Genomic DNA, 27,827 nt, shown 5'->3' on the forward strand with positions numbered 1-27,827 from the left:
AATAATAAACCCAACCCAGATGCAAAGTCACCCTCAATTAATTGTAATAAACCTTTCATTAGCAGATTCCAGAGACCTCAATTTCCTAAATTTTAAGAACAAACATCTAGACAGGTGTCAATAAACAGGGCTATATGAAAGAAATGCTGAAGCCTTCAGGTGAAGCTAAGCTAATGTCGTATGTACAGAAGAATGAAGTACTTGGCTGCAGTCAGGAAGGGCCCAAGCCCAAGTTGCAGGCCAAGCGCTGTCATCAAATGAAACTATGGGTTTCTCTTCTCTTCCCTTATACACTTAACCCATTTAACTGAGATTCTCAGCCTTAATGGTTCAAGGGTGAGATTACTGGCAAGATCTTGAAAGCTAGCTCATCGAGTGCCGCATTGATTAGGATATTGAGTGTCTTGCTCTGTCAGCCTTTAACCTGCTAGAATAATTTCTGAGATGTACAAGTAATAAGTGTACTGCTTTTTGAGGAAAAAAAAATAAATCCTTGCAGGTACTTCAAGGCTTGAGGAAAAACAAGCTTTTGTAGCTTCAAAAAATTGTTGGTAATGAAGACTTCAAATGGGAGTAAGATGTGTTCGAACAAGGCACTTCACATCAGTGTAAGACATTGCACTGGCACTTGCTTGCTCTGCAGAGGATATACAAGTTTCGAATTAATAGCTGGAAGTAATAGCAGAAGTTTGTAATCTCAGGTTTGGACTTAATTTTATATTATTTTTTTCTGCTTTTAATTCATTTGGAAACTCCACTCAGGTTAGAGCTCTGATTTCAAAAGCATGCACCATAAAAACTGAAAAATGGGAGAAATCTCTTTGTAAGGCCAGAAGCTTCCTTCACGAAGTCTGATGCCCCTGCTAGGCATGCCTTAAAAGAAACAAAAATCAAATATAAGTGAAAGGGACTTAAAATTTCTTCAGGCTTCTGGAGGCTCCTCGAACAATGGTTGGGTTTGCAGATGGAGCCAGCCCCATTTTTTCAGTTTTGCCTATTGCTTTTCCTTTTCATCAGTGATAGCCCTGCCCTGGTGCAGAGAGCTTCAGAAAGCGGTTCCTTGCATTTTCCTTGATTTGGCTGAGAGGAGGGATGGGATTGCTTGCTACCAGGACTTCTTTTTCTGAAGCTGCCAATTCCCAGATGCAATTTTTCATCCATAGATTTAAGGATCAGAAAGATTCCTTGGCCTTAACCTTGGGTCTTTCACATCCCTTCACCTATTGCCACGTTTTCAGGCGCAAAGCCTGTTTAGCAGCTATGAAAATTAATCCACACCTGAATTTGTCCATCAGCTGACATTGTCAGCTTGGAGTGATCCCTCGCTAACCAGGACTTAGGAACAGGTCCAGTCTTTGTCATCTGATGAGGCCATCGATTTGTGTGATTCCTCCCTGCTTCTTCTGGATTTTGTGGGGTTTTTGTAATGGAAATCAATCTGGTTTTGTAGGTGTCATCATTAATGGATGGTAAATACATATAAAATTAATGCAAAGCTCACTCAGGGAAAAAACAGGAGTTGCAAAAACATTTATGCTAACATTCATTCATCACCAATGTAAGCATTCACAGCAAATAGCCTCTCTACTTTCTCACCAGCTAGTCTCAAACATGTTCACGATTTTCTCTTACAAGGAGGGAACTACAGCAACATTTTTGGGAGCTAGATTATAGTTCAGGACAGATTGATCAAGACGAAATCCATTTACAATCTAGTTTCCTCTGAAGCTTATGTAACAGGTTTGCGCTCTTAGCCAAACTGTTCTCACGCTGAATGTATTATGGCTTTATGTAATACGAGTCTAATGCTGTGCACACCATTTTTAAAGCAAAAGCTGGATAATCCATGACCAGAACAGTAAGGGCATTAGAAATTAAATGGAAGATGACAGACTGCTAGTGGATTACTAAATTTGTGGATTTGAAACTCTAAAGGTGGTCGCTTGCCCCGTGAACTGGCATCTCCCTTCCAAATAACTGGACTGGCTCAGGCATTGAAGCCAAAGTTTCATGTGAATTTCCTTGCTGCGGTAGTTCCCAAAGGATTGCTGTATTCACATTATCAAGTTAGGGGCGTTTACTGTCTTCTGCAGTCCGTATGAATAGTGCAGGATATAAAATTCTGGTGATAAAACCAGTCCTTGGTTGCCCAGTCAAAATACACCCATGCCTTACTGCTCTCTTCCTATTACTGGGGTGCTGTATCCGCGCTTCTTGTCTGTGCTCTTCCGAAGAGCTGCAGGCACCTGACAGTGCAATTTTAAGGCTGTTTTGGGTTAATCGAGAGGAATCTTCAAAGAAGCAGATGCGGATGGCCCTCATTTACTCTGTCCTTGTGCTTGTGAACACCATAGTCCTTCCTCAGAGCAGGTCATCAGGAAGGAGCCCTCCTCTTCCCAGCCAGGAGTCGTGTTTTATCCCACATGAGGAGCAAAACTGCTGAAAGTTCTGGTCACATTTCATTATTTTTTTTAAGCCACTCACATGACAAACCTTCAAAATCAGACTATGGTATTGAGGAGTATTTCTGAGATGGGTAACTCGGTTTAAAGGCTGCTTTGATTTTGGCTTTTCCATCCTAAGTGGTGCTTCATGGAAATTAAGTCTCAGGTGGCTCATTTAGCTGCCCTGTCATGTCTGCTTGCTCACAAAAAGGAAGAGGGAGGAAGTACACCTTAATTTTGACTTCTTCAGCCAGAAGTCTTTCATGTGTGTTATGTAGTTCCATCTGTAAGGCCTGATGTTAGTTTGGTAACGGGAGTGGTAAAGGTTTTATGAGGGTTTCTTCCCTCCCAACAGGAAACGTTTCCATATTTACAGCAGAGTGTTGTCCTTCCTTCACTGTGAGCTAATAAACTTGCTAGGGACATGGTTAGTGGGTGACATTGGTAGTAGGGTGGTGCTTGGACCAGAAGATCTTGGAGGTCTTTTCCAACACTTATGATTCTAGCTATAAGGATGGATCCGTGTTTCTTCGTTTGTTGACCTTTACTCTTTAGTTTCCTAACAACCCTTTTCCTACAATTGTTATCTTTTTGCTACACCTGCTCCTCCTCTCGTCTCCATATAGAAGCAGATTAATCATTAACGTTAGCGCGTATGGCTGAAAAAGTGCCTTTTCCAAGATGCTTGGGTATAAATACTAAGCAACAGATCTGCTACTAGCTGGAGGACCACTTTTTAAACACCACTTCTTTTAAATGCCCCAGCTTTGCATTTGAGAGGTATCAGTCTGCTGTTATGCACCTAGAGATGCTCAATCCATGGATGAAGGACCAAAATGATAAACAGCAGTATTAGGAATAGAAGTGCCATGATCCCATTCAAAGTAGGCTGTTGGGATGGTGCCTGTAGTGTAGGATCATCTTTTTGGAGTTGTGGAGCCCAAAGCATTTTGCTGGAGCCGCTGGGCACTCGGGAAGTTTCACACCCAGGTTGCTCCAAAGTAAAAGTGTGAGATCAGTTTCTGTAGTTAGCTTTCCCTCATCTCTTGCAAATGCTTCAAGGATTCTGGGATAAAATCCATTGTGTTAGGCATGCCAAAAATGTTACTTTTCTCTATCAAACTGCTAATGGAAAGCAGCAAGGGAGGATTAAGAGGAAGAAACAACTTTTTTTTTTTTTTTTTCCACCATTATAAATGTCACTCTTCTCCATTAGGCTTTTCTTTCAGCTCTCTTTGCTGTGATCACATAGTCACCATGGTAGGAGTAAAGGCTGTGTTGTGACTTAATAGTACAGATGCCTTCCTTGTATTGTGAGGATTTCAGAGCTAGCTTTGCACAGCTGAGAGCTGGGTGGAAGAACAATCCCCTGGATATGTTTCTGGGCAGGAAATGGGAAGAAGTCTCAAACCTGATCCAGTGCAAAAAGTGTACCAGGGGCTGTCCCAAGGAAAGGGCATTGCAAGTGGTGAACACCACTTGTCATTTTGCTTATAACTTTTGTGTAGGTGGATGATGCATGAATCAGAAAACCTATTGGAAGGAAGTTTGGGGTATCGACGACGTGAGGTAGAGACGGGCAAAGATATTGCACCTCTGTGGGAAAGGGGAAGCTGCTCTTCTTGTGTGTGGCCCAGGAAGGGTGTGAGATGAAGGAGGAGAATCTGTGGACTGCAGGCCTGGGTTTGGGTAAGAACGATGGGCCTGCTGAAACCACAGGAGGAGGAATGGGAAAGAAATACAAATCCATAGGTTTAAGTAGATCAGCCACTTGAGCAGGGGTGTCAGGAACAGACTGGGGTGTGGGAATGAATCAAGCGAGACAGAACAGCAAAATGAATGCTGAAGCCAGTAACTGCTCTTTTCCTTCATTTCACCCCTTTCCAAGCTGTTTTTGTGACCCGAAATGTTAGATTTAATCCTCAGCCAGCTACTTACTTACGCTCAATTCTAGATTGCAAAATGAAGTGTGATGTTTAAGTCAACAGAAGGAACAGCAAGCAGCTCTTCTAATGCTTCATTATATATTTATAACGTTTCTGCGCTTTTAACACTGGCATTAGAGCTGTTGCTTGCTGTTAGAAAATGTCAGCAATTGTGCAGTCATGACCTCAATGTAAAGAAGCTATCAAGGTTGGTGTTTCAAATATCAATTGAATGTACCACGTTAAAGTGATTTTTTTTTTTGCACTGACACTGTCTTTTCTAAAGAAGAGATGTGAAACTCAGCTCTGTAGAGGATGCTTCTTTTCCGACTTGCATGGCTGAAAATTGTGCTTCCTGCTGGCAGTGAAGAGTCCCAAAATGCCTGCACTGAGGCATACAAAGACAGGCAATATCAGGAAGAGAATCTGTGACTGAAGGAAAAAGTAGATCATAGACTAAGCTTGAGAAGTATGTTCAGGGAAAAGTATACTGTAGGCTCCACAGACCAGATTCCCCAACCCTCCTTTGAGAAATGAACCAAAATTTTTCTTTTCATAAGTAAATTCAGAACTGCATGAGATGCTGTGCTTGTTGCTGGCTCTGTTTTGGAGCTGGCAGCTGATGGTGCGTGTCTGCATCTGCAGCAGAATGTCTCAGGTCAGCGAGGGAATGAGGGGGTGATGATGTAAAGGAAACTCCAAACACATAGTAGTGTTTTGTTTTGGTTTTTTCCCTAAACAGAAACACCAAACTCTGCTTTACCCTTTGTAGCTGAAAATAATGAGGACAGTGATTAGAGCTTTTACCCAGCCAAAAAAAAAAAAAGGTGTTTTTCTGGTCATTTTACCTAATAGCAGTAAATCTCAGCGAGCAGTGTCCATTTGTTGTTTCGGAGGCAGCTATTCCGAGACAGAAGATCTTCAGAGAGTGCTCCTGGCACTTGAGACCTAGGTACCAGGGTCTTTTTCCTCCTGCAGTAGTTATATTTTAGTGGGTAAGCCTGTAGAGATCAGAACATCAAGTGCTGGCTCCTCATTATAGTCAGATAAAAGGGTTAGAGACGGAGAGAAGTATCTTGTTTTATTATTTAATGACAAGAAATGGCCTCAGTTCTATTTCTTGTAATACACTATCTTTTAAATGTCTTGTCTGGAAAAAGCCTAATCTGGGTTTCAAACACTAGGTCTTTTTATTAGAACTTACTTCCTTCATTTTCCAGTGTAAGTATTCTTCTCAGGCTATTATTTTTAGATACTGAAGTCTCCTCTTGTTTTCTTGTTTGTTTCACTGGTTTATTATTTCATTTTTTAAGAAAATCATGTAGCTTGGGCTTTAACTCAGTCAGGTCAGTGAATAAGAATTGGTTTTCAGCGTTTCCTTCCCTCCCTCCCCTGCATCCAAAGCTTCTGAAGGGAATCTACATTTTTATTGTCCTGTGCTGATGAAAATGTCTCGAGTTATTATGCCTATTACAAAGGGTGAGGGGATGGTCCAGATGGCCTTTATTGTCTTTATCCTGTTCATGACTGATTCAAAGAACAGTATCCAGTTCCTGGAAGCTCTAGGGCTTCGTTTTTAATTTTGACTAATTGTTTTCGTGAATAATAAGCAACTTCAGAAAATACAGTCTTCTGGTGCCCGGGTCATTAGCGACTCATTGTAAGTTTAGAAACAGTTAAAAATACTTCCCCACAATTTTTAAAAGTCCACGTCATTTTGCTCACGAAGAATTTATCACTTACTGTAGGGATAAGCAGAGATGTTGTATTTGCTTATAATTTCCTATTAATAGCCGTTTTGAGACACACAGTGCCAGGCAACCAAAAACAAGTAATAAAAAAGGAGTTGGACTGACGGACTGGTCCAGATGGAAAATGAGCTTTTTTTATCCTGTCCCATGAAAAAGAGATGGGCAGTGACCCTACTGCCTCCTTCCCAGCTCCTCTGCAGGAGGTGATAAACTGCACTGCACGTACAGCTCCTTGTTTTCAGGCTCTTCTTCAGTGGGCACACCACAATTAGTCCCGTCTGGAAGACTTTGGCTTTCTTGGAAGCATGTTGGAGATTTCATCTCATGCGTTCTTCAACAGCAGCCTTGGAGAACCATCAAGGGAGGAAGGAGCACAGTTTCGTTTGTTAATATGCAGGAGAGGTTTCGAGTAAGGGAAATCCCTCACTGCTTTTCTCAAGCTCTGAGCAGGCAGGCTCGTTCTCATCCCTACTTTGTTTTTCCCTCGAGGGGAAGTCCAGCAGGGCCTTGCCCTGCCTGAACTCCAGATGCATCCACGAAGTCGCTCGAGATTCACCGCTGGGTCTCCTCCTGCTATCAGAGCAGGCCGCAAGGATCGGTGTGGAAACATCTCCCGGGCCCTGCTTTCCATGCTGTGGGGCAACATGTGCCCTGAGTGAACACATGCAAGCTCCTAACCCCTCCTTCCAAATTATGCATCCCCATGTGCCTTTTAAACTTTACGTCAGGACTCAGCTCCTCAGCTGGAGCAAGCAGATGGATGCTGCCTCTGGGAGCTCAGATTTGGTGCGGGGTGGCGGAGTCTGTGACAGGACATGGGATTTAGGAGGAGGTGGGGCTTGTGCTCTGCTGAAATATTCCTCTTTTCTGTTTACTCTCTGCATGTACTTTTGGAGCCTGAGTCTATCGATGTGTTGTTGCTGTGATTAAAATAGAAGAAGTGTAGCCAGCCCTTAGCTTCTTGTCGTTTTGTGGGCACTCGTTTCGTGGTGCTGTAACTGGAGCAGAGGTGATGGTGCTTTACGTGCTGCAGCACTTATGTGCTATTTAAACCCATTCTCCTCTCCCAACTTCTAAATACAATCATCTTTATTTGTCCTGTGTCCACACTGACTGCAGATCAGTCAAGATCAGACAAGAATGTCTTGTAAGTACCCAGCTTGTAAATTAAGGTGATACTTTTATTTTTAGTTTTTTTGCCGTGGACAGGACTGGACAATGCAATTACTGAAGTGTGGGTGGTAGGTAGGGAAATACGCTCTGAAAAGTGTGGCATGTCACCATTCCTCTCATAATTTTCTGTCTGCTATGTTATGTGGATTGATGCAGAGGAAAGGTTATCGCATCGAAACTAGCACCTTTGGCATGGGGGTTGTTATGTGACTGGAACAGAGGAGAGCTCTTTGTTTTTTTTTGCAGATAGTATTGGATGGAAATTTGGAACTGGTGGCAAGGAAATGTCTTCTTGGTATTTGATGCCCTACCACATCTACCTGAACAAAACTCGGTGTCCATATGGACAAAAATTTGTGGGCATATATATACAAAGTGTGTGCACACACAGACACGTGTTTCTCAGTCTTTGTCAGCTTTCACTCTTAAGATACCCCAAAATACAGACTAGCCACCTGAGTCCAGAAGAGGCGGTAAGCCATGACAAAGGAGAATCTATTAGAGTCGTATTCAGGAGAAATTAGGTGTCCATTGTACTTGGGTGAAGTGGAGGGTGAGTGGTGGTTGCTGTCGGGTGTTGCCTCTGTGGGCATCTCCCAGGTTTGTCTGATTTCAACATCAGCAGTGTTCAAGTCTTTCTTAAGGTCAGTACTGGCCAAAAGTTGCCCAGGACCGCCTGATGTCGCAGTGAAATTTATAAAAGTCAAGGATGCAGAAGCCCCAGTCCAGTGAAGGACAATGCTCCTTGGCAGAGGCAAGGAAGGTTAGGCAGACTTTTGCCAGCTTTTGCAGACACTTTGCTATTACTCCTCCCAAAGAGTTCACCTATCTCTGAACCTTGTTTTTTGTCTGGGGAGTTGTTGTTTTCTCAATGATATCCAAAACTGCGGTATCAGAGTTTCCTCAGATCCGGTGAGGCAATGTTTTCTACATACCAAGGTCGCCGAATAAGTATACCGGCCCAAGAGAAATTCAGAGAAAACCATTGAACAGCTTGTCCACGCTTCCATCCATCTTTTGCAATGTAAGATAAACCCAGCGAGGTTACAAAAGAAAAAGTCAGGTGTAAGGTTGTCTGTAACCATTTTATTGTTCAAAATTTGGTAGCGTGCTAAAATCGGTATCAACCCCTTCACAGTATCATACCATTCAACTGCCTGTCAGAAGAGTTTCTGTCGGAAAGCATCCCTGGGATGTTTTTTTTTGCAGAGATGTATTGTCCTGGTTCGATATGCTCCAAAGATGTGCTTGTTCCATTCTTTGTATGACTGTTGGGCTGGGTTAAAAGTTGTAGTGGAAGTTACTTTTTGGTTTATCTAAACATGCAGGGAGGGGAAATGCCAGCATGGATTTAGTGGTGCCCCCTAACTCATCCAAGCAGCGGAGCCGGGTCTGGTTGTGAACTTCTCTTCTGTTGCCTGTCCTCTGTCGATCCCAAGAGCACGGACCAGTTACTTGTGGGATATAGCACAGCAGATGCTCGTGGTGCCCCATGTCCTCCTGCCCCCGTTGTGCTGCCTCAACAGCAACAAAACCAGACAAAAACCCATTGCCGCCACCACAGCCATTTGAAGTGAGGAACTGAGGTCTGTAATGTCAAGATAAGGTATTTTATCAGTGCTTAATTGCAGTCCTTTGTTAAGCAGGTGCTTACAAAAGTAGCACAGGCCCATTAAATGTGAATGCCGAGTTCTGATCAAGAGCTTGTTTATTGGAGAATCAATCGAAGAAGGGAAAAAATGCCATTTTGGCCTCCTGTTTATGTTAGCAGCTTATTATAGCAAGTACACCCTTTTCCTAAGCCAGGCTGATATTTTAGAAAATACCACTGTAGCAAAGTTTTCTTTGCGTGTTCATGGCTTCTTTCAAAAACTGTTAATTGGACCTGCGGGGATGAAGGCAGTTCCAAATGTAAAGCTGCTTCCCAGCATACTCAATCTCAGGGAAATCTTTTTATCCAAGAAAATTACGGCACATTTCTATAGTGGCCAGTGGCACATTACCAAGTCTACAGTAGAGCAGAATTAATGCAAGAAGCCTGATGTGCCACCGCATACATTCTCTCTTAGAGCTTTTCAGCCGTTTGTCAAATTTATGAGCGAATTTAGTCCTTCTGAAAATGAAGCACTGTTTTTGGCTTTGCGTCAAGCATAATGCAGGCAAGCTCGTTCCAGCCTTCACCGCGCAGCCCTGCCAATGCACCTCTCTCTTCGTCTGCAGCAGTGCTGGTACACACTTCTGCCTTCTTCCCAAAAACGGTTTGGCAGGCTCCAGGAAATTAATCACTATGGTTTTTGTGGTACATGCAAACAACATCTAACACGAGCCGAACCCAGCTTCGCTAATTAATACCGCTGAGATAAGTTCTTAAATCTCCAGAGGGAAGGCAGTGGTGCCCCTGAGAAGGAGGCATTTGGGTTTTGTAAACCTCTCCAAGCTGTGTGTGAGCTTGCAAAGGATGCGACAGCCAGGGTGCGAGCGTTGAGTGGCCAGCCAGCATCCCTGCTCAGCATTCAGCAGCGGCACAGATAAAAGGGAGCCCTGTGATAGCAAGCAAAAGGGCTGGGAGGAAATAAAGCTGGAAATTTAATTACTTACTGCTGCTGCAAAAGCTGTGCTGGCTCATGTCTTCTAACCTTGACAAAAGATGTAACAGACACAGAAAGATGTAATAGGCATAGACCAGGGAGAAGAGGGACATGAAAATCCTGTGGCAGGGATGGGAGGCAGATGGTCCCTGTTCTTGTGACCATTTTTGCCTTTATATGTGCCCTTTTTGCCCCCCAACACCATGCACATCTTCCAATACGGTCTTTGCTACCACCCAGCCCTTGAATAGGACAGTAAGCAGGGACTGCAAAATACAAGAAAAAGCCAAGATACTTAAACCAGGGACAAGCATTTTTGTTGCTATGGTGCACTGATGGTCTGCAAAATTCCTGCCTCTGTTAGTGTCTTTTGGTCAGGACTAAAGCAGAAAGACCAGCTATCATCACAAGCCCCTAGGCTTGTAAGGACTATAAAGGTTTAATGTTTCAAAGTTTGAAAGAAGGAAACACATTTAAGGACACGGGCCCACTCACAAATTCTGTTATATATCCGCTTCTGTGCAGCTGTCTAAAAACAGGCACCAGCACTTGGTATTACACGTCCTCCTCCTCTTCCTGCTTCCTTACGGAAGGGGTGACTTCGAATTTTGTCTTACTGCTCTCACAGAAATGGGGAGGATGCGGGGCGCATTCTATTCCTCGCAGTCTTAAAGCAAAGTCCCCTGACCTCACATCTGCCAAGGAGGACTGCTTAGAGATCTGGGGCTTTGTTGATGCAGGAGCACGAGGCTGCAGCGTGATGTATTTTCTGCCAGTGAGAGATGTGTAAGGCAGAGCCCCCTCTGCTAAGTGCTGGTGTCCAAACCGTGCGTGCAGACTGAAAAAGTGAGGTTGCTGCTGTGGATTAAAAAAAAAAAAAAAAAAAAAGAGAATTCTGCTCTGCTTCAAAGGCACAGAAAGCTCAATGAGTCATTCACTTCATCTCCATTTTCTTCTGGAGAACTGGTTAAGTTCTTTTATATTTCATAGCCCTCTCCTTCCCTTGGTCACAAGAAAGAAAGAAAGAAGGAAGTAGCCAATTAAATATCTGTCGTGGAGGAGCTGTAGCCTTTTTTTTGTGCAGAAGAATCTCCAATTCTCACATGCTTATTTTTATATTTGGTTCCCATATGCTGAGTGGATCACACATTAATTGTTAAATAACTGCTCTGCAATTCAGTTATGGAAATGATTTCTACTTCAGTACCACTCGTCCTTGAGTTGAGAATGAGAGGTCAACCAAAATTAGATAACTTTCCTTTGCATCTTTTCTGTTTCTAAAAAAAGCTCCGGTTTGACATGATGTCTGTCAAGAAGGCTCTAAAGTGCTGTGCATTAAAACAGCCTTCATGGCAAGGTTGTTTCTGTGAGCATGTTGAGAACGGTGCCCTGAGCTGTTCTGGTTAAACTTTCAGGCAGACGTAGCCGTGTGCCATGCATCGACTGCAAGGCAGGTTGCGTATTTTAGCCCTGCCTGCGTTCACTTCTAGAGATGGATTTGGAAATGGCAGCTTTAACAAAACAAAGTTGTAATATTAGCTGTGGCAAAGGGAGCTGTGTGGGCAGAGCCTGGGGCCGCTTGACTTCAGTGGGATTGTGCACAGGCACAAGTGTCCTCCCACGCTAAGCTCTTTGGATCTGCAGCCTTGGCTTTCATTGCGAGCCTTTGCTTTTCCTCTTACACAGGGGAAGCGGCTGAAAGAAAAGAGGAGTTATGTGTCACGCAGCAAATATTAGCAAGCACATCTTCTGTGTTTGAAAGAAAAAAGCAAAGCAAAGTGCAAGGCTTTTTTCCAGCTATATTCTTTTAGTATCTCCTTGCCTGCACGTAATGCTGATATTTCGGTGCATTTGATTCCAAGGTCAGTGCAGAGATCCCCACTGTCTTTAGTGGGCTCTGCACCACGCTCAGCAGAAGCTGCTGTTGTGGTGATAAATCTGAGTGCAATGCCCGTCCCGGTGCTCTGGAGCAGCGGTGGTGTTGGAGGGGTTGTAAAACAGCTTGGGCTGCGAATACCTGGCTGCCCTCCTTTTCACAGGGGGTTTCTCCTGGTGAATCAGAAGAGAACAGTTTGCATTCTGAAAGAAGTAAAGAGAAAACAGTGGTTTTCAGAACGGAAATAAAACCATTCTTGTTAAACTTTGGCTTCTTTCCCCCTTGTAAGTTATATATTCGAATTACTAAAAAGAAAAAAATACAGTTATTTTGGTCCCACTGGGAATTCGTGTTTGCAGTGGCAATGTAACCGAGTAGTCCTTGTCCCCATAAATTCTATTTTCAGATCATCGGAAAGGGTGTAGATAAATTTCCTAAAAACGGGGCGGGGGGGGAGCCTTTTTGGCCCAAGCTTATTGTCTTGATGAATATTTTTAAATAGCTAACAGAAAACCCAGCTGAACTGCAAGCCTATTTTCGAGCCTCTGGTTTTGTGTTGCCACACGAGCCCTTCTGCCCTAATTAGAGTTACTTTTAACTCTCCGTTTAGTGGCACATTCGTGTGCAACTGGGGATTCGCGTGACTCACCAGCGTGCCCCTGGCAGAGGCTCCGTGTTTTTGTAAGGCTGTGATGCTGCTGTGTGCGTCTGCGACTGTTTTGCTGCTCTCCATGCTCTTCCCCTCTAGGTGGTAAAATACCCTGGAGGAAATTAATGCCTGTGTTGCTATAAACACGGCCAGGATGGAAGCGGATAAAGAGATGCACTTGAAAAAATCACTGTCTTTCTGAAAAGCACCATTTTGTGGACACGGATGGGTTTGTTTGAGCTGGGTCATGCTGATCTCAGGGCGCAGGTACAGGCACAGGGCTGCAGGTGGGACTTGTGGAGGGCATTGCCTGTTGCTGTTCAGAAAACAAAGGATTTACACGGCCTTTATTAACCACTTGTGAGACTTGCAACAACCAAAATCAACACCATTTGTACCGTTGTGCATTTTTTAGTATTTCAGTAACGTGCTCTGCACTTCTCTCACCTGCTCTTCTGTTTCAGTCAAGCCGGGTGCGTTGTAGGCCTCAGCGCAAGCCTGCGTGGTTCGGAAAGGATCAAGAAAGAAGGTTTTAAACACACCTGATTCCAAAATGTTGTTTCAGAGTCATTTTACTCTCCTTTCTCTTCTTTGACTGAACCCAACTGTTGTCTGCTGAAGACAAATTGGAGTTGAAAAGCCAAGCTCTTGTAGCCATTGACATCAACAGGAGCCAGCATCTCCTGGTGTCATGGAAAATACGGCTGCTTGAGCTGTCTTAGGGTATTAATTTTCACTCAGCTTTTATATGCAGTGTAATACTTTTAGGCAGGACGTTAATGGGCACTTGAGGCCTTTATATAACAGATAAACAATAAAAAGCTCTGAGAGAGCAAGATAGAGCTGGTTTGGGGGATGCTAACCAAGTAATTAACTATGCAGAAGATGCCAGGATCGAAAGTCACACGACCTCTTAAAGGTCAGCTATTCTTTGCTCAGGTTTTGGCTGTATTCTTTGATTATCTGATTATTTATAAATGCAGATTACATAAATTGTGTGTATGTAGTTGGTATAAAAGTAACTCTTAATCCCACAGTTCATTCCTATATTCCTGCCAATGAATATTGCAGTAACTGAGGGGAACAGGGTTGACACTAAATTGACGCTAAATAAAGAGCTAAAAGTACAGAAATTTCCTTGTGTAATTAAGAGTTAGATAAGTGCACAGTTTGGAAACTCCTATCTTGGCAATACCCCGTAACAAAAATACGCCCCAGTGTCATGAAGGGTTTGATGTTCCAACACGAAAGGATAAATAACATCACAATTTGATTTCGAACATGATACTTTCTGATATGCTTAAGGAAAGGGTAAATAACATCACAAAGTAGCTGAAATTTGATTCTGGAAAGGAAAGTCTGTTGTGATGCTGAACAACTCCCATATTGGTTAATAGGGAGGTTAAAACATAAGGAATGTGAATTCCAGCTCTGAGAACTGGAGAAGCTGAATTTAGGGTGAAAGTGGGAGATCCTTTGAGTAGGTCTCTCTCTTTCTGAAACTAATGCCATACTCTTGAGCTGCAATTAAGTGAGATAAGACTAAAGCTTAGAGAGGTATTTGGAGCCTAAACACGTACTGAGAAGACTGTGGATGGCTATTTCAGTTCTGTGAGCAGGCATAAAAGTCAAACAACAAAAATACGGTAAAAGAAAATGCGTACAGCTGTCAAACAAGATTGAACTATGAAAATACAGCTCAGCATGGAAAGGCAATGATTGTAAGTGAGGAAGGTCATTTAACCCTGAAGTTCCCTTACCGGGGACTTTCCAAGGAAAGTACATAACCTTGCAGCGGTGTCCCCAAGAGAGTCATTGTTGGGGAAGAGCTGACACAGCAGAGCTCAAATAAATGATGATGGAGCTTTCCATTCTTTGGTACCCTTGCGAGCACCGGCAGTGGAAGGACTACCAGCAGTGGGGGAGCTGGGATGAGCTGGATGGAAATGTGATTGAGAAGTAAGACAAGAACCTGATACTCTGCCAAAAATAGAGCATTTCTGTAGTTTTTAAATGCATGTATTGATTCAAATGCAGTGGTGATACAAAGGTAATTTAATAAGGCTTTATTTTTAGTGCTGTCTTTAACGCTTCTCTGTATAGTTTGGTGAAATTTACAGGTGTTACTATATTGGTTTTTCTTTTAAAACCTCCCAAGTGCTTTCAAGTACCCGTAAGCATGCTCTAGGGTATTCATGTGGAGAAAGATAAATACAAATGTTAAGCATAAAATTTCACTCTCTGTTTTCCCTAAGATTTCATCTTATGATAGATGCTGGAATTGCATAGGATCCCCAAAAGCTCTTTTCTAAAGGAGGAAAAATAATGTAAAACTAGAACAGTTTGCAGCCTAATTTATCCTTTTCAGATGATTAAGGACTGGCAACCACATTTGTTACAGCATTAATGGGATTCCCCATAAAGGTTTTATGTACCATCTCCCAAAGGGGGATTAGACCAGTGACTTCCAAATATTGACCAAACCCCCTAAATAAATTCTCCCCAAGTACTCTACAAGTCTTCTCTTCATAGGTCTTTTAAGCTTGCCTAGTGGGAATGAAATTTGTGCAAAGAGTTAGAAGGCAAATGTGGTTCTCAGCTGGTGATTTTGACTCTTTGTTAACATTTTCTTCTGCATAATAACTGGGCTAGAGACCCTCCCAGGGTTGTATACCAACATTACCAAGGAAGTGTCAGTGGACTAAGGAGGTGCAGTGATTTGTGTTGCATGCTGTTACACTTATTTATCTCAAGCCAGCCAAGCTGCAGGAGAAAAATGCCCTTTTAAAGATTAAACATCCCGTGCTCACTGTTGCAGGGTTTGAAAGAGCTCTTGAGTTCAGCTTTACTTTCAAAGGTGCTGGGATTCAGCAAAACGAGAGTGGTCTTGGTGTGCTTTCTGTGTCAAAATAGTGTTTGTGGTGTGGTTTAGATACAGAAATGTCTCACTTTTCATTTCCACACCGGGAGTTAGAGCTTAACACTTTGTTCTCCTGCCACAACTCCATTCCTGTCTCGAGAAGGCAACGGCGGTGGCAGTGCCTTTAGCTGGCATTACCCATCCCTGTGCTTAGCAGCCTTCAGCTTTGACCAACTGACAAGGTCAGTGTTTCATAGAATCACAGAATCATCGAATGGTTTCGGTTGGAAGGGACCTTAAAGACCATCTGCTGAAATGAAACTGATGCAGCTTCCAGGCTTACAAAAAGGTTGCCAGGGTGAAATTGCTCGTACATGTGGAACACCCCAACAGCAGCACACGAAGCCCGCTGTTGAATTGTTCATAAGGAGCAGAGTTTCTGCTCGGTGCGTGCAGTGAAGGAGGAAGGGGGCTATGGCTTTCCTGACGTGGGGACGGTGGATTTTGCAACCTCAGTGTTGTTTCTCAACATCAGCAGCTGGGACTCAGGAGAATAAACCAGGCTATTTTCAAGCAGTTACTCTTCGTGTGTTTTAATCAAATTTATGAAGTTGGTTGACTACAAAGTTGAAGAAATTACTGGGAATTCCCTCTGAAATTCACAGTTTTATAGTTAGTTACTTGAACTGTAAGCAGAGAGGAGGCCCGAATGTTTTGTGCACTGCATACGTTCAGACGTGTCGTGCTGGTCAGCCAGGGACTGCCGAAGGGTTTTTCCGTCCTGTTCGCCTCCTGTGACAACCAGTGACCTCAGCAGATTTGGAAAGGCAATCTATGCAGTCATTTTCTCAACTACTTGAACATGTTGTAAAAGGGTAACAGAGGAACCAGGTAAGCAAGCTTAGCAAGTAACTATTGATCAGATATGCTCACAGAAAAAGTTGCAGGTATAATCTTGCAAATAGTCGTCTACAAATGAGAATTAAATTTGCATTTTATCAGCATAAACGGGTATTTTTTTTCCCAAATTATATTAGCACCAGCAGGGCAGTGACTTCTGTGACCTTTCCTTTTGTCCCCCCAGCGAGTGTCCGTGTCAACTGGCTCTGCACTCAGGCCATCTGAACGTGTCGAGGCGGTGGTGCTGCGCTCTTAGGAAAGGCATTCGTGGTGTTTTCTCCAAAACCACAGGGTGCTTCAGCTCATCTCCATCAATAATGAACGAGCAGTGTCCTAGCAACATCTGGAACGCAGTGGCTGTGACTGAGCACTCCTTCAGTAATGAGGCGAAACACAAGATCACTGATGACAAATGCAGGATAATTAACTGTGCGAGATGCAGTTTGTTCGGTGTCAAACTCTGCATTTACGCACCGTGGTACAGTATTTTAGGTGGAAGCTTGCATTGGGTAGTCCTTGGAAGAGTTCATGTAGGGAAGGCACCAAGGACAGGATGCTGCTCTGTGAGTGGGATATGGGGATTACAGGAGGTTCAAACCATTCAGAAAAGGAAGCAGGCACCAACCAAAGTGTGTTTTTTTTTAAGAAAAAAGGAAAAAAAAGAGCAAGTTGGAAGGCTTACAGATAAAATACAGTATACAGTACAGACTAGGATACAGTATCACCCATTTGAAAACAGTATAGCCATTTATGAAATATATATACCTTGCATAAAAGTATTAATCTCTTTAAAAAAACAACTTTATGATGTGAAATATGGAAGAACTTCAGTGTATGCTTCCTTCTATTTAGTTGCACTGTTAACTTTTCTTTTTTCCTGACATTTTCTGATAGGAAAACTCTAATTCCAAAAGGCATAAGCACAAGCGGGTTAAAGCATGTGCGTCTCTGCATCCATAAATAATCGTCTTTCACTTAAGGTTTAAAATACCGAATGGAATATTTTAGGTAGGTTGATAACATAAAAGCAATGACATTACATTTGCTGTGCAGTATCAGAGAACTAATCTTATGCTCCTGAGATTATTTCAATTTCTGCAATCCTTTCTGATTAATCTGTGCTATTACAGGCTTGATGTTACATTAAAAGAATTAAGGAAAAATCTGCAGGAGGGTAGACTTTTTTTTTCTGTGTTGATGTAATAATCATTAGCTTAAGAGATTCCTGGTTCACGTAATACCAAAATAATGCAGAGGAATTAGAATGCCCTTTCAGTAACAAATATTTCTCCTTTATTTTATGCAGTATTATGGAAATGAATTGCTCTTTACCCTAGTGTTTTCGAAGGCCATGACTATATGCTTGCTGCAAAAATAGCTAAATTTAATTAAAAGTAATGAATTTAGCATTGTCTGAAGCATAGCTATATGAAATCAGTGGATTGCCATCCATTCCAATTTCTCTGGAATTAGCTGAACTTTGCTGTCATTAGCCCCACCGTGCCTTGCAGAACATTAATGAGTCTAAAAGTCACCTGCAAAGTTTGCAGTGGGATCACGATTGATGCAATCTTTTAGCAGATTCGATACAATTTCAACTTTATCAGGCTACTTTGTTTTCTAGCAGCCCAGGGTTTTTTTTGTTTGTTTTTTTTTTTTAATTTTATTTTTTACCACTTGTCAGGTGTTCCTAATGTGAGAATCTAAGCAGTGAGAGTAAACCATTCTCATAAACATCTGACGATACATTTCTTCTTAGCATGAATCACCCAGCTCAATGTGCCTGTCACTCTGATTCTTACAGAAGGAAAAATAAGCTCAAATCCAATATTTTTCTTCTCTTGGGGTCATCTCTTTATGCTTTCCAGAACATTGTCATGGTAACTCATTATCTTCTATGTTTTTTTTAGCGTGAATTATGCAGGTCACTTTTGTCTCCCTCTTCCCCCACTCCCCCACTCCTGATGGGGCTGGCGTCAGCAACCACTCCTCGGGGAAGCAAATCTGGAGCCGTGCGGGGAGGGATGCGGCTCCCCAGAACCCTGCAGGAGGGTCAGGTGTAGCTTGGTTTGTGTTTTGGCACTCAGGCAGCATTTCCACAGGTGTCTTCGTGGAAGAGGGATGGTGGGACAGCACAGCATCTAAAACAGAAAAAAAAAAAAAAACACAACAAAAACTCTTTGAATCCAGCACTTGAGGGCTTCCCAGTAGTGCTGGGACAAGTCATTTTATGTTATTTTGAGATCTGCATTTCTTTATCATCAAAGCCTTTAAACGGGTCCATCTGAACCTTGAGGGTTATATCTTGCTATTTCTGTCCGTGTCAGAGAAACAATCCCACGACGGCGATCGCTATTAATGCTGCCTGGCAGTGGCGGGGAGCTGGCCCAGCTGGGGCACACCGAGTGATGCTCAAAGGAGGTCTCAGAGACTTGGACTGTCCTGTAATTTCCTCACCTGTTGGGTTTTAGGGGCAATTATTGCTCTCAGGTCAGTGCTACCTCTCTGCACATTCTTTTTTGGTTTCCTCACTGGCCACTTCCAGACACTTTCTTTCCAACTATAGTTCATTAGTGATTAATAAATAGGAAAGGGGTAACCAGGAATGTGTCATTTTGGTTATAGGAAGGGAGAACTGGGCTGTATCATCATCACTCTTAGCTTTAAGCTGCTCCCACCTCTGCTGCGAGGCTCTGCAGTTCACAGGAGAAGTGCTGATTAACTGAAGCCAACAAAACCTGTCTATAAAATACTCTTAGGGATCTCTTGTCCTCTCTGTGTGCCAAGCACGCCCGCAGGGAACATCATTTCTGACCCTTTGGAAAGCCTGGCTTGTCCCCAAAAGGCATTACAGTTTGCTGTGAGCCATCAGCCCCGAGCAGAAGCAGGGAGAGATGCTTTCTTAGCCAATAATGCTGCAGTGAGGTGTTCAGAAAATTTATGTTTTTAATGTATGTGCAAGCTCATGCTGAGTGTGCAGTCGTTCAGTTTCATCTGGAAGGGCAGTAGGGTGTAAGAAGTTGGCTTATTAGGTAGTTGTCCAATATTTATGTATTTATTTTCCTATTGAAATAATAATACACTTACAGCTTGGGATATTACTTAGAGGGTAATATCTGTGGTGTTTTATGAAAATTTTTTAAATATAATTAGAAAATTTTGAGGAAGCAGGAGAGTTGACATTTTTGATAAATCAAAAGGTTTCTTCTCATCCTAACTCCTGCTGCTGAAGCAGGTTATATCTTAAGCATGTGCGTGCATTTCCTCTTAGTCCAGATAAGCAGCGTTTTAATACTTGTTTGTGAAATGAAAAAAAATAAAATCGATAGGCTGTAGATTTACTCTGAGAGCAGTATTTGGTCTTTGCCGTGTAACTCTTGCCTTGGAAGCCACGTGAGTGTTGTTTCTGCCCGTGGCTGTTGCTGGAGGAGGCAAGTGTGCTGTGCTCCTTGCACGCCTGCTGCCGTGCTTGCTCCCACATCACGCGCACTGACTGGTGCCTCGGTGCTCCACAAAACATTTTGTTTTATGTACCCCCAGCTGGCTTTTCTGTTTGCAGCCTAATTTGCTTGTACTGTAAATTGCACGATATTCATCTGGCGTTAAAGCATCTCTGATTTAACCCCAATCCTGCTGCGTTGCTGGAAGCAGAGCCCATGGTTGCTTTGGTGCACTGGGAATAAATCTCAAGGTATTATTTTTTAGATGGGCATACAGAGATAATTCTGTTTGAAGGAAAATGGTTGGGTAGCTTATAATGTATGTGGCTTTACATATCCTCGCATATCTTATGCCTTATGTAACAATGTGTGAAAAGCTCCAAAGGCAGGTTGTCATTCTCTGTTGCAGTGAAGTTATATTGAAGTCTGACGGTCATGACTTCAGCATCTTTATTTACCAGCGATGCGCTTAATTACTTATGTAAGGTATACTTGGTGTTTTTCCTGGTTAACAGAGGAGGCAGGAGATTTGCGTGGCTGCAGAATATTCAGTGATCTGGAAGGAAAAGGGACGTGTAAAAGTAAAGAATTTGTTATCTGTTGCTTAGCCCTGAGGAATGAGGAGGTCTTTAGAAAGCAGAAAGATTAATTTCTATAGGAAATGTTGTGTGAGAAATTTCTTTGATTCAGTCTTTCACACATCTGATTAAGTGGAGAAATAAATTATTTTCAATTTTAATCACCTGTCATAGAGTGGTTGGGCTTCAGCCCAAAATAAGGCAACACTTCTAAACTCTACCACTTTGAATAATAAATTGTATTGGAATTCTGGCTTTGACAGTTCTTTTAATTAAGAAAAAGCCTCCTTAAGTGAAGCACTTTGCTTATCACAGTATCACGAACTGTTAATAAAGATAACATTTCCATACTAGCAAGGGAACGCATTACTTGAACGTAAAACTGTTTTATCAGCTAGTCCTTTCTAAAACCACTTAATGCCTTTGCAGGCAAAAGAAAATTAGGAAGGCCAAAAACGAATGTTGGCTTTTAATTACAACAGAAGGTACTGGGATGTTTGAAACATTTGAAGGCAAGTTCGGATCCTGGTGGCACTACAGGTTTGATTTTTACTTACACAAAGGGCAGCCAAATCTAAAAATTGTAGTCTTATGCAAAATATGAGCCAGGAGAATGAAATATCTTCCAGAGCAATGAAATTACATTGACTCCCAGCCTCTGTGGAGGAAGTGGCTGTACCTATGACCTAAGAGCTAAGAAATGGTCCTATTCCCATTGCTCCAGTAAAACACTGTTGGGGTACGCAGCTCTGTGTCTGCACCCGGCTGGCTTTGCGTGCAGGCATCAGAAGTCCGTCCTTTGTCACTTTCTGAAGAGTTCGGCTTCTTGGTTGCTCACCCCAGGGTATGCCCCAGGTGTGGGGTAGGAGGGAAGGCCGGACAGTTCCTTCACGTGGAGCTGTTGGTACCTTACTGGCATGGGGTCAAGTCCGGAGGGGTTTTGTGGGTGAGCCTGGACGGCGGGCGCCTGTCCTGGGGCATCAGTGGGGTTTCTTCTTCCCTTCTGGTCCGTCACCACAAGCTGCAGGGATCCCCCTTCGTGGCTTCTCTGCTCTTCTGAAGGATCTGGAGGACTTCTTGTGCCCCTCCAGCTCCGGGCCTATTGCGGCAGCACCGGTGCGGCCCCTCAGACTGGAATCGCTGTGGCTGTGAAGGGGCTCGCTGCCTTGTGGCTTGGGCCCTGCGCTCGTTCCAGGCATGTCTGAAATCCTTGGTGGTGGGGATGGGCATGCAGCACTTTGTCTGAAAATGTGACTTTTTAATGTGAAATAGAGGCTAACCGAACATTTCATTTCATTCATTTCTCTCTCTCAGTTCCTTGAAGGCCATAGAGCGCACCATGCATAAAGGTGGAGCTGGCTCCTTCTCTCCTTGCACGAGCCGTGGAGTTGCTCTCCTGGCAGCCGTCAGTGGAGGAAGGTGGTCGCTGGTCCCCTGAACCTGCTTGGGTTTGGGTTGTTACGGCTGCCGTCACCACCTTGGAGTCTTTGTCCAGTTACTGAGCAGTTTTCTGGTCCCTACAGCTTGGCAGGGGGTTCTCCTTACCTCTGTCAGGGCTTTGTCCAAGCTGTTTCCACCTGGGTCAGCAAATATTTGTGAGCAGCAACCTTCCCTGTCCTTGGGCCAGCGAGCGTGAAGCGTGGCACCGTCTGTGCCCCACTGATTGCACCAGTGGCAGCGTCTCCCTCGAGACTCCTTTTGCTCGACTTCCTCACTTCTGCACTGGGACATTCCCCCGCCTCGTGGAACAAGCAGTAGTCGAGATGTCTCAGCATCCAAAGCAAGTCTCTTGCTAGAACTTAAAACACTAGAAGTATCAAGGTCACTGGGAACCTTTTAAAGTAGCTGGTCAAAGCGATGCTATAGAGAACTGAAAACTATTTTAAGTTTTGAATGTGTGAGAATTGGTTTTCTAAAACCACTTTTTTTTTTTTTTAAACTGTAGTTCCTGAGATAGAGAAAGCTGTCCTTCTCTTAGTATTTTTCTAGTAGATAGCAAGAACACTGATGTTTATAAAGACAGTCTCTCGTATAAATATTTTTTCAGCTCCCTGTTGTTATTGAGGGAAAAAAAAAATAACAAAAAACAAGCAAACCTGGAAGACCTGATTCATGGCTGGGGGGAGTGTGTGTTTCTTGGATGTTTGTTTTGCAGCTCCTTTTTATAGCCCAGGCTTGGGAGGGAAATGGGAGGAGGGTGGGAAAGCGTGCGGGGAGAAAACCAAGACAGCTGTGGGAAGTGGATGTCCGTTCTGACTTCTTTCTGAGAGGCTCGATTTGGTGGTGGGAGAGCAGTGTGGTTCTCTGTGTGCTTCGAGCCTGGCCTTCCAGCCTGAAGGTGGGGACACGCGTGCTGTTTCCATTGCACACACGTGTGCTCTGACAGCCCTACTCATGCACGGACACACTCCTTCCCTAAAGACCTCTTCCATCTCCAGGAAGGGCTCAGCTAAGTCCAGGTTTCTGTCTTGCAGACGAGCGTGCCGTGCTGCAGAGCTTCAAGGCACCGCCACTTCATGCTTCAAGTATGAAACATCGACCACAGCAGGTCCCCCTCCAGCAGAGGGGCTCTCGGCACTGTCATCGCGTGTTTGGTGGCTTCGGATAAGCAGTCAGCGAGTGTTTGGTAGTCTGGTGATGTTCCTGTTTGTTCTGGGTTTGTTTTTAATGAATGACTCGTTCTGTTTTGGTTTTGCTTAATTGCAAGGCATCCGAATGGGCTGAAAAAATTTATAGCACTAAGAAATATCAAAAAGGATGCTTTGTTTCTTGCTGAGGATACCAAATTTTTCCTGCTCTTAGAAAACAGCTTCAAGAAGTGATAAGTTTTGGATTTCAGAGCTCTCTCTTCTTATTTTTTTCCTCTTTTTTCTCTATCTTTGGAACTTTGTGGAGGATATAAACTAGTTGAGCATTTCGTGAAAGTAAAATGCAGCTCTGAGCAGCCTGATTTATCACCCCCTCCTTCATATTTCAGGTTGGTCCACGTGAGAATGTGGTAATTCCTCAACTGTTGTCCCATCCACGTAGGAAAGGTTTGGCTGTTTTATAGGTAAAAATATGCTTTACGAGTACGCTTCCATTTGCATAAAGTGGCATGCGCAGTCTTAGTGTAATGCAAGAGTGTCCTTCTGCTCCATTTACAGTCCTTTTAACTGACAAAACCTGAAGAGGAAAAAGGCCACCTTAGGCCAAAAACACCCCCACCAGAGCTGGGAGCTTCGGTCTTTTCCTGTTTGCTCACGCTCACCGTGTGATTAAGCTGTAAAATCAGCTTCTGCAGATCTTAAAAGCTGCACAGGCAGACCTTGCCCTGGGGAAATCCATTCATGACCAGCAGCACGCATGACTTGGGGTGCACAGTTGTGGCCAGAAAGCCACAGATGTCAGCACAAGTTTGGCCCTGGAGTTCATCCTGTTGAGGACTATGACCCAGGGCTGCTAAGCGTGGCGCCGCCACTCGTTGCCTGAAAGGTCAAGACAGAAGTTATCCCGTGGCAGTGGCACACGTGTTGGGAAAGATGAGGTCAGGTTATGGAGAGAAGAGCTGTTTTCAGATGTTGTCTATGAAACAAGACTTGTAACATGTTACTGATACTCAGAGTGTTTTAGGCTGGCAAGAAAAGCTTCTGCTTCTGCAGTAGCTCTTCTGTGAAAGCGAGCTCAAATTTGTTTTCCTGTCTGGTTTGGAAAAACAAGGATTCTAAAGCTGGGGAGATTTCATGGAGGGAGCTGAAGAGGCATCGGCTCTGCAGTCCCGATCTGCTGCCTTTGCACCAAAACCTGTGTGGTTGGGCTGACGCTGCCCTGTTCTGTTCATTTCAGAGGGAACGATTCAGTCCAGCAAGGGTGTGTTGTCTGGTTTCAGCACTGTGCTTCCGAAAGGCTCAGGTTGTTAACTAGCTGGCTGAGATTTGATTGGAGATTTGCCTTTTCCAGTGCTTCCTAATAAAGGAATATATAGGGAGATGTTTCTGGGTTTTGTTTAGGCATTCTTATGCAATCTTCTAAGCTTGCAAACACATCTTCCTCAGGCAGATACAACCAATGTTTTTAATAACTCTTAATCAGAGAGGAATCTACAGGAAAGCCCACTGCCAAATGGAGTTAAGCTGTCTAATGCCTCACCAGTCATTCTTTTCTGCATGCTGACCAGCTGTAATTATACTTTGTAGAGGTATTCAGGGTATTTTATATGTGGGCTCTAGTGCCAAGGTGCTTCCCATAAGATGTGTTGATAACCATTGTCAAGGACAAGGAAAACATCCAAGTCCTGGACTTCCTATCTGTGTTGCTGTTGATCCTGAATGTCTACTGCTACTGTTTTCTGACTACTTTTATAGAGGCTAATAATTAAAAAAACAACCAACAACCTGTGGTGGTAGTTTCCAGCAGCATGCTCTTTGTGAGCATAATTGCTCACTCAGGTAAAGGTCTTTCCTAGCAGTCATTTGTATATTCTACCTGATACCTACTCAGATATGTGACTGTTACTGAATTCTGATTGAATGAAGTGGCATAAAATAAGTTCTCCTAATTCTATTAAACCTTTGCTAATCAGAAGTACTTGCTAAAATACTAAATACATAATGTGATCTCTGCACTTTGGTCTGTTGGATTACGTGGTAGTTGGCGGAGAAGATAAACATTTCATGAAGACAGACTTACCCAGCGTAGCTCTGTGAAGTGACTTACCAGTGCCTGAGCAGCAGCATTTGGGGAGGTGCAGTCATCTTTGGTGACTTAAGCTTAAAGTGCAGGATGCTTTTATTTTGCCAGGTTTCCTTTCTTAAAGCACGTGGAATGTGGATGTAAGTGTGCACCTTTATGGCTCCAGTTTCAAAGTTTAAATCAATGTTTTGATTTCTACATTGAACTATGGTAGTTCCCCCTGTGACTCATGTCAGGGCAGAAACCCTGGCACAGCCTTTTTATGGACTGCCACATGCTTGACTTCATAATCATTAACATCTGTCACCTCATTTCTTTCCTGTTCGCCTTCTTCTGGCAGTGCCTTTTGTGGTTATCATACACAAAATGATCCCCTTTGGTTCCTCCGTCAGCCTTTTGCTTTACATATCACTTTCTGGTTTGATTCTTAGAAAAACCAGAACAACCCAAGAATCCCTGTGAGGGTAACAGAAGGCAAAAGGTAAAACTATTCCCCATGTCTGGGGAAAAACACTTGTAAAATTTGGTTTGTAAGAAATTCAGTTAGTAAAAATTGATGTTTTTCATTTGCATTTCTCTGATGACTTTGTCCTTGTGTATGAACTATTTATTCTGTGAATGTGAAGGATGAGGTTGCAGTATTTTTGGCAGCTGATAATTATATGAAAAGATGTATTTTGAAAAAATGACAGAGTTCAGTGTGCTCAAAACCATATGAGACCTAGGGATGCCCTTTTTGTCAGCCAGAATCGCCATAGGAAGTACTTTGTGACCATAGACATACCAGTGGGAAAGGCTATGGGACTGGAGACCTCAGGAGGCTGGTTCACATTGGTGTTTATTAATAAGTTCTGTATGATTAGAACTTCTATAACACATATTCTTTGTTTTGTGGGCCCTTCATGTGTCCTCTTTGGCAGCAGCTGGCTAGCCTGCCAGCACGTACTGCTTTTGCTCGGTGGATGGGTGATTGGTGGCAAATCCCTGGGTGTGCTGCAGGTATTGAAGTGGTACCACGCAAAAAGGAGATGCAGGGGACATATCACCGGGAAACCGGAACGTGTTATCTCTCCTCCTTTGTATGCCTGAAAAACGATTGTCATTGTCAACTGCTGTTCTTTCAATTTTGTTTTGTAGGAATCCGAGTTTCTCTGCCTGGAGTTCGATGAGGCCAAGGTGAGCCAGATGCTGAAGAAACTCTCGGAAATAGAGGAGAGCATGACTGCGTTGACTCAGACCACTTGACTCTTACAGCAAATAAAGAGAATTGCAACTCAGAAGTCAAACAACCTCGGTACTTTTTCATAATGCCTGTTTATACAAATAAAATATGTAATGATTTATAAGTCCCAGTTATAACCATACAACACATTCAAAACCAAGCACGGGCTAAGTTATGCCGTGGAGCCTTCTCTGACCCTTCCTCCAGGCCTGTTCTCCAAGGCAGCAGTAGTGTTGTTTGCATTAAACTTTGCATAATCAGGCCCTTGAGTTTTGAGTAGCTTTTCCCTATTTTTCCCCCCTTTAATCATTTTTTGAGTCTTCCAGGTGCTGTAAATACCAGGCGATGGACAGCAAAGGTAAATTGGACGGTTGTGGCAGGGGGGAAGTGAGCAGAAGGAACAGGCAGATGAGGGTGAGCTCAAGTATATCCCTCCAAACCATGGGCAATGTAGGACAAACATGCCCACCCAAACTATGCCATGTAGAACTCAAAGCCCAGGAGAGCAGATGAACCAGAGAGTTAAGGAAAGAGAGGTGCAAACGCACATTCCTGTAATCATGAGCCTGTCTGTGCTGCTGAGGATTAAACTGTTCCCAAGTGCGAGAGGTGGCCAACCTCGCTGACCCATTGACGCACACCTGCCCCGTGCTGCAGAGAGCCAGGGGACAATCCTGGGAGCATCTCTTGGGTGGCGGGAGGTGACACTGGTTTCCCAAAAGCCTGATCCAGTGACCTCTTTTCCAGCCAGGGAGGACTGAGCTGAAATGTTTTCAGTCTCAAAGGTTTCAGTTCAGGGCTGCGATCTTGTACACTTTGCCACAACAGGATGAATAACCATAATTACCAGCTTATCAGTGCAGGATGACGTGGAGGAGCTGCGTGGAGCATGATGGTTCCTATGGAGAATTGCCTGAGAGTCCATAAAATGGTGATGGAGCAGCTGGAGCGCGACACTGGCTTGCTGCTTTTGTTCCTAGCAGGAAGGCGTGCTTATACATTTGGTTGGAGGCTACACTGATTCTTTCCATTTTATCTTAGCTTTACAAGTAACCTTCCGAACTAAAATTATGTTGACTGCTTGTACCAAGGAAGAGATGATGACATAAAATGTTCTTGTGCCATTACTGAAGTACTCCTCATTGCTTCTTGTGGGTTTGTTGCTTGTGGAGTTGCCAGGTTGTTCCTGGAAGCGGGCTCTCTCTCTTCAGAGCAAGAAGAAGGCACCTTTTCCCGTCTGCCTGGTCAGAAGGTAAAGCATCAACAACCAGGCCAGTTTGTCTCATGGCATTAACATCTCCTTTCCCATGCTCATCCCACTGCTGCCCCGGCTCTAAGGGCCACCTGGTTCTCCCCTCTGTCTTGCGAAGGGACCACACAGCCCCAGCTCCTCGCTCTCCAAATTTGGCTGCAGCTGATACTCGGCGGAAAGGTCTGGGGGCATCGAGCCCCATCCCCAGCCCCTGGTAACCAGCTGCCAGCAGGGCCATGAAATGCTGAGTGCTTGCTGATGCCTTCAGCTTGCCACTTGCCTCTTCAGCAAAGTTCATTAAAATGTTCTTCTGCGTTTTAGTGCATGTGAAAAGAAGCAAAAAAAAAAAAAAAAATCAAGGTCAGGGAAGGATCGTGATCTTGAGTAACTTGCACCATGTCAAACATACTTATTGTTTTATTTTAACATGGTCAGAGGATAGGAAAATGTGCTATAAATGGAAATTAAAGAGAAACAAACTGGGAACAGATGTCAGGA

The 27,827-nt window shown here is 43.6% G+C and overlaps 1 protein-coding gene across 1 annotated transcript in view; it reads left to right on the forward strand.

Annotated features, from left to right (window-relative positions):
* COMMD1 (copper metabolism domain containing 1) overlaps window positions 1-27,204 on the forward strand; it is a 77,667-nt gene extending 50,463 nt beyond the window's left edge. The window contains exon 3 of the mRNA XM_040552695.1: window positions 25,993-27,204. Coding sequence (XP_040408629.1) covers window positions 25,993-26,100 — 108 coding nt within the window. The 3' untranslated portion in view covers window positions 26,101-27,204. The remainder of the gene's footprint in view (window positions 1-25,992) is intronic.
* Window positions 27,205-27,827: the final 623 nt, after the last annotated feature.

Source organism: Cygnus olor, chromosome 3 (genome assembly GCF_009769625.2).
Source record: "Cygnus olor isolate bCygOlo1 chromosome 3, bCygOlo1.pri.v2, whole genome shotgun sequence".
NCBI lineage: Eukaryota > Metazoa > Chordata > Aves > Anseriformes > Anatidae > Cygnus > Cygnus olor.